Raw genomic sequence first — 9,972 nt, forward strand, 5'->3', positions numbered from 1 at the left:
CGAGCTTGGCTCTGACGCCGGCTGCCGTCGTACAGGAAGAGAACCCGTGACTTGTGACACGGGTGCAGGTTTAAAGAGCTCTTTTATAATGCAGTAACACTCATCTTCACTACTTGCTGCATTCCCCTCGTCCCAACGAAATCCGGAATAAATCCGGCAATGCTTCCAATATTCACAATTACATTTCTCTACGTTTCATAATAATCGCACTAACCTTCAACTCTCGCTACGTCAGTTCAATTCATGCATCAATCAATCTGCTTGTCAAAGTCACAAAGATCATTAGGCTCTGGCCTCTGCCGCTCCGTTTCAGGTTGCACTGAATGCAATTTAGAAAAAGACACATGAATCAACTATACGACTTTACCATTTTTCAAACATGAAAGTTAATATGTGTATAGATATAGAAATAACGTATTGTAGATTATGTTAAATATAATATTATACGAGCGAGAAATACATATATTAATGTGGTAAAAATATGGTTAAATCGTACAGAAATTTGTCCGAGAATGCACCGATAAACAATATATGTGTGGAACGCAGCCGATATTACGTACTTCGTAATTATTTATTGCTCTGTTGTTCTCGGTAGGAAGAATGTTACGTCTGATTGTACTAATTGTATGGACTGAAAACAATTTCGTTTAATATATTACAATGAATAAATAACATAGAGTTGTCTACATATTATTATGTTAGAACATCTATTTCTTTAGGATTCATTACAAAACGTTAGGTTAGTAGGATATAAATACATCGTGATCCGCCGCGTCGCCCCCCTCCTCCCCGCCCTCCCTCCTCTACCTCCCAACCCGCAGCCGCGGCGCGGCTCGGACTTTTCATTTTCGGACTACTGTAATGCTGTCGGCCGCAACTGGCCTTTACAGCGCGGACGTCAGACAGCGTCTGTACGTGCCGGGTGTGTTTGACGGACACACTGACGGGTGCCGCGGCCGCGCTCCGGGGCTACACTCTTTCACTTTCAGCACTACAACATTTACAACGTACGATCAGTACAGGCTAGTGACACTTCATGCTATATTAGTCATGAGTTCGGTTTACTCGTAAACATTTGACGTCGTGAGGTTATAAATAGGGTGGCCGCTGCGTGCGCGTGCGAATGGCGGGCGGTGCGGGGAGTGCGTGGCAGGCGGGGGACGGGCGCGCGGCGGCGGCGCTGCGCGAGGTGTTCGCGTGGCTGAGCGGCGCCGAGCTGGCGCGCGCGGGCGCCGCGTGCCGCGCCTGGCGCGCCGCCGCCGGGGACCCCGCGCTGTGGCGGCGGCTGCTGGCCGCGCGCGCGCCAGCCCGCACGCTGCGGGCGCTGCGCCGGCACAGAGGTAGCTGTAGCTTCGTCCGTGACCATGTCACCCGAGCCGGCCAAACTACTTCTTTAAACGTTATACTAAATTTTTTATTGAAACAGGATCACTGTCGTGGCGGCAAGAGTACGTAGATCTGCACGCACGTTGGAAACTAAGAGCGAGGTTGACGGCGCCCGGCGACGAGCCGCTGCTGCACGCCGCGCTGGCGGACGGCGGCCGCCGCCTCGCCGTAACGTCCGAGGACGGTCTCGTCACGGTCGGTGCTGAACGTATCCGTCGGAGCGAGTGCCGCCGCACTCGGCCGCATCTCCGGTCTGCTGAAGTTTCGTTCATGAAGATATTCTATAATTTCTTTTTGCGTTCAGATTTGGGATAAAGACGCGGACGGCACGTGGAGCGAGCGGTGCGGCATCAGCGTGAGAGAGCAAGGGTGGGCGCGGGCGGAGCGCGCGGTGTGGGCGGCGGGGGGCGCGCGGCTGCTGGTGGCGGGCCCGCTGGCGCTGGCCGCGCGCTGGGAGCTGCTGGTGCTGCGGGTGAGCGCGGGCGGCGCGTGCGGCGTGCTGAGCCGTGCGGGCTGCAGCGCGGGCGCGGCCGGGTGCTGGGCGCGGCCGGCCGGGGACGCCTTCCTCTCGCTGGAGCTGAGCCGGCTCGCGCCGGGACAGGCCTGCACCACGGTCTGGCTCAACGCCGCGACGCAAGTCTGTTCCACTACTGGCTTCGTTATCCGCTTACTCGTTGACATTTATCGATAATGAAATACGATTTCTGTTTTTTTTTATTGTTTAGGAAATTCAGTCGGAGTACGCGGGGGTGACTGCGCCTCTTCTACGTATATACAACGAGGACAGCGGACACATCACGTGAGTTGTACCTGCAACGAACACAAACTCAAACTAATACCACACGTGCGTCGTCGGGTGTCGTCAGTGAGTGTAGGCGCGCTAACAGCGGGCGGGTGTGGTGTGGTGTGGTGTGTGTTTCAGGCACGCGGTGGTGGTCGAGGTGCCTCTGGAGGAGCCTCTCGACGACGACGCTGTCTCTTCGCCGACCGATGACGGGCAGCTCGCGCCCGGGGAGCCCTACTATCGCGCTACGTGTGCTGTGAGTTCATTCATTTTTTTAGTTTTTTTAGTATACCATCGTAAATAAATATAATCATAATAAAATAGTTCAGCCTTTTCTAGAATTATCAACAGTAAATAGCATCTACTGTTGACATGTTTTCTAATATGTTACATTCATCATATGTTACATTCATATCATACTCAATTACATAATAATATTACTATTATTATGTAATTGAGTATGAAAATAAAATACTATAACAAATTAATCTGGCAGTATTTATTTTAATACATCGTTTAATTTTGTCTGGGGCGCAAGATATACTGCAAGGCTTCGATTTTTTTTTTAACACAGGGGACTAACGGGCATGCGTCTCACCTGATGGTAAGTGATTACCGCCGCCCATGAGCACCCGCAACATCAGGGGAATTGCAAGTACGTTGTCGGCCTTTTAAAAAGGAATAAGCTCTTTTCTTGAAGGTTTCAATATCGTATCGGTTCGGAAATACCATTGCGGGAAGGTGATTCCACAATGTGGTTGTGCGGGGCAAAAAGTTTCTAGAAAACCGTACTGTGGAAGACCGCCATTCATCCAGATGATCAGGATGGTATTTCAGTTTCTGGCGGGTGGTACGGTGGTGAAACTCAGCAGCTGGTATTAATCCGAACAATTCCTCAGAACACTCCCCGTGATATATGCGGTAGAAAATGCACAGAGATGCAATATCTCGCCGCAGAGCCAATGGGTCGAGTCTGTCACATAGACGTTGATTACCAATGATTCTGGCTGCTCGGTTCTGAATGCGGTCAAATGGAAGTAGCTGGTATTGTGGTGCTCCCGCCCAGAGATGAGAACAGTATTCCATATGCGGCCGGATCTGCGCCTTGTATAATTGCAAGCTTCTTTGAGGCTATTTTAGCCTTGTCCTCCAAATGACCGCAAAATTGAACGTCACTGGATATATCAACGCCAGGAGAGTGTCTTGAAACTGAGGAGATACGATAAATGGAATCTTTTAGCGGTAAACATGCAAACTTTAATTAAAAATTTTTTGACATAGCGTCATTCCGGGAAGTTACTTCAAATTCGAAAGATTCCTTGTTAAATTTTATATTGCAATTAAATTTGTAACCTTTAGAGAGAGAAAAGAACAGTCGTATACCAATGCGAGGGACGCAGCGATGCATCGATTACAACTACTGGTTATTAGGGTATCTTAGTAGGGTCTTTAATAATCATCATACTATACTAATCAAATGTTTTTAATTGTTTTTCATTATTATTATATATATAAAACAATTGTATCTACATCAAATTACTATTCTTACATTTATATAATGTAACAATATATTAACTATGTTATTTCTCTCTAAAAGTGTTATTACTTTTTATTTTATGTCAATATTTTGGCGCCAAAGTTACTTCACTTTTTTATATGGACTAAGGGCAACGAAACAATATCAAAAGGTTATATTTATATTATTGAAATTAACAACATATAATTGCCATTAATTAACAACATTAAATAAACAATTAAATTATATAAATTATAATATTTAGATAATATTAAAAGTGGGATATTTAACAACTACATCATCATAATTAGGTACTATTAATTCCGTCGACCATAAAATTAGATCGACGTATCGTCTGCGAGTATTACTATGTATGCCGTACATATCGTGTTCGTGTTAATTCCAGAGTGAGGCCCGCGGCGCCAGCGTGCAGACGTTGGTGGCGGCCAGCTATGGCGAGTCGGGCATCGTGCGCACGTGGCCGCTGGCCGCGCTGCAGCCGCCGCCGCTGCTGGCCGCCGCCCTCGGGGACCTGCGGCAGCGGCGGAGGGCGCGCGAACACCGACCCTCGCCGCCCCCCGCACCACCCGCACCACCCGCACCACCCGAGCCCGACGAGGCCGCCGTGCGCGCGCTGTGCACGCCGCCCGACTCCGCGTGCCGCCTGCACGCCGCCGTGCTCGGCATCGTCCCGCACCCCGGGTACGAGCGGGTATAGCCACCGCGGGGCGCATTCGGACGCACCACCATACATCGGACGAATGCATTATTTTTAAGTTCGGTACGTTTCGGGCATATAAACCGTCGGGTCGGCTCTGATCGGTTGCAATTCTGCGAACAGCGGGCGGTGCGTGTGGGCGAGCACGGCGGACGGGCGCGTGCGGTGCCTGTCGCTGCCGGCGCTGCGCGTGCTGTGCGCGGTGGGCGCGGCGAGCGGGCCGGGCCCCGCGCCCGCCGACCTCCACTACGTGCAGCCCGCCGCCTCCGACCGGTACATCGCCTGGTGAGTGCCCCGTACACGTGCTCCGGGCCCCCGTGTGGGCGTGTACGGTGGCGGCGACTTGACCCGAGGCTATTGTCGCAGCCCCGGCGGCGGCGGCTCGTGCCGCGTGTGGGTGTGGTCGGCGCGGAGCGGCGCGCGGCTGTCGTCGCCGCTGACGCACGCCGCGCCCGCGCTCGCCGCCGCGCTGCCCCCCCGCACCCCCGACACCCCCGACACCCCCGCCGCCCCCGACACGATACTGGTGCTCGCCACCGATGGACTGTATGTGAGTTGTCGTCTGTAATCCGCGACATTATTACATTATGACACGAGTCAGTACATACCGGCATAGTTGCACTCAACCGACCATCCGAATACGACATGCATTGAGGAGTGAAATTGCATGCAATTCTAAATTCTTTATTAATTATTATTATTAAAAGTATATTAATTGATACGTTTGATTTAGTATCTGTGCGTTGATGTATCAGTGAGTACTTTATATGTAGTAATTTGTACAGAGCATACATTATTTCCAGGTATGGCAGAGCACAGTGACGACTCAGCCTTCGCTATGTTCGTATGAGTGCTAATCAGAGGTGGATCGGGAAATTGTGGGGCCCTGGACTAAAATTATTATACTCAGGGGCCTACCTATTATATATTGCTCAACTAAAAAAATAAACCGACAAAAACAAGCGACGGGGAATGGTCCCCGCTCCGTTCGGCGCATGCATGGGTTGACTGATCTCAGGGTTGCAATACTTATGGTAGGTTTTTGTTATTGAAACATTGCCTATGGTATTGCCTTTTATCCACGGGCCCTGGGCTGCAACCCAAGAAGCCCCTAGGTAGATCCGTCCCTGGTGCTAATAAATACATTTCAAACAGTTGACAGTCACATTTTATTGCGCCGCGGCCGTGCACCGGTCCCGTGTCGTGTCGTGTCGTGTCGTGTCGTGTCGTGTCGTGTCGTGACGCGCCACTCTTCACAAACAACAAATGTCCAATGGGCTGGTGGTGTCCTACTACCACAGATAACATAATAGTACATACATCTACTACTGTTATAAACAAGGATGTATGCCTGCACGTATGTGTGGTGCTCCTCCACATACAATACAAGAACTTGCGAACTATTTTTTTCATACCTTTTTTATTATCTATGTTTTTTTTTTTTATAAAACTATATAGTTTTACATGATTATATAAGTAAATACTATGATTATATAAGTCAATTACAATAATTTACTACTATGTATACCGGTGCGGTTTTCTTTGCTTGTCGTCTTGATCTCCATCCTTCACACGACTACTGAATGGTTCTTATGAAACTTTACAGCAACATAACTTGCACGTCACAATTACAAATGGTCCATAATTTTAAAAGATATGTATTGTGTGAAAATTTTACTAAATACATATGTATACGTCAAATGTATAAGTCATAATAGGTGTCAAAAAAAATAATTCGTTTTAAAACTAATAAGAAGAAGTAGTAATGTTTGAGATATCGTATACATGTTGTCCCACATTGAACGACACCTACTGATAGCACAGAAGTTTGAGTTAGTGCACGTTTGGTTACCGACCCGCCGTTTGGGCCGCGCCTACAGGACTGACCGGGCCCGACGGACCGGACGGGGACCCATGACCTAAACAAAACACACCAAGTCGCAAGATCGACTATTTACAATTTTGTACCGAGTCTCAGTTTCAGCTCAACCAAGATTTGATTATCAGCTTAACGATACAGTATTCAATATCTAAAGTGAAAACATTCCTAAATCTGTACAAGTGTAAAATGTTACTGACTTAATATAGTGATGACAAATATTAGTGTAGGTATACTAGCTGTGCCCGTCGCTTCGTTCGCGTGGTTATCAAAAACACTATCGCGATTAGTCGCGGACAATTTTTTTTTTTTTGATCATTTAGAGAGGAATGATTCTGTCATACATATTTTCTGGGTAACTTGAATTGTTACACACACAACGGAAGCCCTCAAATATGAATAATTTTCTGATGAAGATGTTTCGTTTGTATTGGTCGTAGCGTAATTAGTAATATAGATTAACATATGGACTATCCAAAACAAAAAAAATTCAATTCGAACCAATAGTTCCTAAGATTAACGCATTCAAACAAACAAACAAACTTTTCAGCTCTATCGTTTGTCGCGACCGCGTTGAATTATATTGGGGTCGTCAGGTGTTGAGCGGCGGCGGCCATCGCGATCGTAGCGCGGCCCTCTAGTGGCGGCGAGGACGTGATACGACAGTGATCCCACACCACGCACCACCGACGGCGGACGACAGACCAGCGGCGACGCCCTCACACACACACACACACATACACATGGCGCTCCGGAGCATGCTGCGACTGGGTCCACTCGCAATGGTAAGTCTTTGTACTGACACATACTTGAAGTTAGGTTTCCTTGTGTGACTGGGACTGGTATCGGCAAACTAATCTGACGGCTCGCATGATGCAACCGTTTGAACTTCCAGCCGAACTAAAGTCCACATACATTGATAAAACAGATGGACGCATACATGTGAACCCCAGGTGGTGGTGGACGTCTTCCGGGCTGAAAATTATGATGATGATTATGATTATGATCGTACCCTTCATAAGGAACGAAGAAAAAGTTTGCGAAGCAAACCCACTTATTTTTTTTCTGAGCTGCAATCGCCTGTCACAATTAGAATTAAAAGCTAATAACGTAAATTCGTAATAGCGTTAAGCACTTTTTTTTTTCTCCATTGAAATGGTAAAAGAGCAGTCGGCCTACCTCCTGGTGAGTGATAGCACGAGCATCCAAAGGCAGTTTTTAACAATGAAATCGAATGTCGCAGCCGGCGAGCGCGGCGCGCGTGCTGCGTCGCGGCGCGAGCGACTCCCGGCCGGCGTGTCCGGCGTGTCGCGCGACGCCGCGGCCGGCGTGCCGCGCGCCCGCGGCGGAGCGTGCCCGCGCGCTGCGCGTCACGTGCCGGCCGCCGCCGCGCGCGCGCCGCCCGCCCCCGTGCCCCGCGCCGTGCCCCGCGCCGCCGCTCACGTGCCCCGTGAGTATCGGTGCCATGGAATTTACTATGGAAAGTAATTGCCAAGTAGATGTCGTGGATACAGTTTTTTTTTTTTTTTTTTTAACCTAAGTCAAGCAGTTTGTCTCCAAGGATATCAATCTAGATTCAAAAATATTATTTCTGGTATCCCTCAAGGATCCCATATCGGGCCTATCTTGTTCATATTGTACATCAATAATATTGTAGATGTAATCAACAAATCAAACTACTTGTTATGCGCAGACGACACCAAATTATACAAAATGATAAAGACCGAGAACGATTATTCTAAACTTCAAGCTGACATAAATTCATTATCATCTTATTGTTCTACGATGTTATGGATTATATCATAGTATTATAACTAACATTTAATTTACATGTAGACTCAATTGTCTAAAGAACATTCAGAAATCTCGGGTTCATTAATAGGTTCACCAAGACATTTCTAGACGTATTACTCTTTAAAATATTATGTATTTCATTAGTCCGATCTATTTTGGATTTTAGTTCCGTCATCTGGAATCCGCTTTACAAGGTGCATAACACTATGTTCGTTGACTTGGAACCATTTTGTTGCACCTTAGTTACATATAGAAACAAACTAAAATTATGTAAAACATTTTCGGCACTCAATGTCTATAGTAAAAATAAATAATTATTTGTATATTTATATGTATATATAACGACTGTTTGTTGCCAAAATAAGAGAAAAAAAAAGTCGTAGTCGTAAAAATTGTGAGTCGTATTGATGTCTCGTAAACTTTACTTAACGAGCTTCTCTTATTGTTAATAGGGCAGTGAAAAACAAACTGACGAGTCGTGCATCAAATCGGATCGCATAACAGACAACCGCGTCCGAGGATGCGGCGAGGACCGCGACCGCGTCGCCCGCCGCCTCGCCGCCGCGGAGCTGGCGCGACGCCGGCGCTACGAGCGGGAGGCCGCCGCGGACGCAGCGCCCCGCCCCGCCCCGCGCCCCGCCCGCCGCCCGCGCCCCGCCACCGACGGCCGCCGGTACGCCGTGCTGCCTCCCTCCACTCCTCGCAGCGCCGCGAGCGACCGACGTGTCGAACTCGTTCCAGACGGAGAATGCCAAATACGAAACGAGACCCATCTGGACCCTTGCGCACATCGCCCACGAATACTACTCGAAATAGAACGTTCTAAACCATCGCCCGAGTCGACCGCGCAAACCTCTAAAGGATCTACGCCTTCCACGACGCCTCCGAGGAGGCTGGCTTCTCGTATTATGGACGGTCTGAAACGTACCACCTCCGGGACGGGTCGTCCCGAGCGTCGTCGATCCAAAAATAGGAACCGAACCAGCGACGACGCCGAGTGGTGTGAGAATTTGCCGAAACCGGTGACGGTGCCGCCGCCCTGCCGCGAACCGACGCTACTCGAACGTCTGCGTAGTCGTGGTTCCCCTCGCTGCAACGAAAAATCTTCACCCAGAGGTAAACGATGCCTTCACACCTCCCGTGATTTAAAAGAAGACCATCCGACACCACTCCTCGACCGTAATTCTAAAGGTTCTGACATAAGTGCCGTAGCTTCTCGATTAAAATCAGATTTTGACCGACTAAATACTATGCTGAGTACTAGAAATCGGTTGAAAGAAACGGAACGGAGACGATCAGTACATGGAGAGGAATGTAAACTGTTAAATGAGTCTTCCCGAATATCAGCAGCTGGTCGGTTAGACGTGCCGATACCACCGGGAGCGAGCAATGTATGCATTGATGTGGCGCTTCAGAACGTATGCTCAGCTCCAATCGTGAGGTCTAAATCACAGAACGAAAAGACACAAAACACTGGCGCAAAATTGCGATAATTCTAACACGGTAAAACACGACTCGTGGCTCGTTTCCATCAAGAACATACACAGAAAAATCACTGGATGTGGGAAAACGGATGATTCGAGATCGAACAATAATCGTTCTGAACCCACACGTCCGCCACAAAAACGAAACAAGCCACCAGTAGTCATACAGCCACAGGCGCCCGCTGTCCCTCAAACACCAAAGAGCCGATGTCCCACGCCGCCACCACCCCCAGTACCTCCGTTCAACAATCCACAGGGCTAGCTCTAACGTTCGACGATCCACGCCTACAAACTAAAGCAAATGAAATCTGAATCTCGTGAAATCATAAAAAAAAAAAAAATAATTATAATGAAATATGTGTGTGTGCTGCAGTCTTTTATTTTGTTTATAATAAAGAAATGTTATTTGTA

The 9,972-nt window shown here is 48.3% G+C and overlaps 2 protein-coding genes across 2 annotated transcripts; both read left to right on the forward strand.

Moving 5' to 3' along the window:
• The first annotated feature begins 1,123 nt into the window (after nucleotides 1-1,123).
• On the forward strand, nucleotides 1,124-4,624 carry LOC131845176 (F-box/WD repeat-containing protein 5-like). The gene is made up of 6 exons (XM_059194211.1): nucleotides 1,124-1,340; nucleotides 1,427-1,581; nucleotides 1,691-2,023; nucleotides 2,112-2,185; nucleotides 2,309-2,426; nucleotides 4,093-4,624. Exons 1-6 carry the CDS (start codon nucleotides 1,124-1,126, stop codon nucleotides 4,402-4,404), a joined length of 1,209 nt encoding a protein of 402 aa, XP_059050194.1. The 3' UTR covers nucleotides 4,405-4,624.
• A 3,010-nt stretch (nucleotides 4,625-7,634) lies between these two features.
• Nucleotides 7,635-9,570, forward strand: LOC131845178 (uncharacterized; the record flags this gene model as incomplete). Its single annotated transcript, XM_059194212.1, has 2 exons — nucleotides 7,635-7,733; nucleotides 8,530-9,570. Coding segments are annotated over 2 exons (1,140 nt in total), but the record flags the coding sequence as incomplete, so codon positions are not given.
• Between the last annotated feature and the right edge of the window lie 402 nt (nucleotides 9,571-9,972).

Source organism: Achroia grisella, unplaced genomic scaffold, assembly GCF_030625045.1.
Source record: "Achroia grisella isolate CSIRO2021 unplaced genomic scaffold, CSIRO_AGI_Agris_v1 utg4577, whole genome shotgun sequence".
Lineage (NCBI taxonomy): Eukaryota > Metazoa > Arthropoda > Insecta > Lepidoptera > Pyralidae > Achroia > Achroia grisella.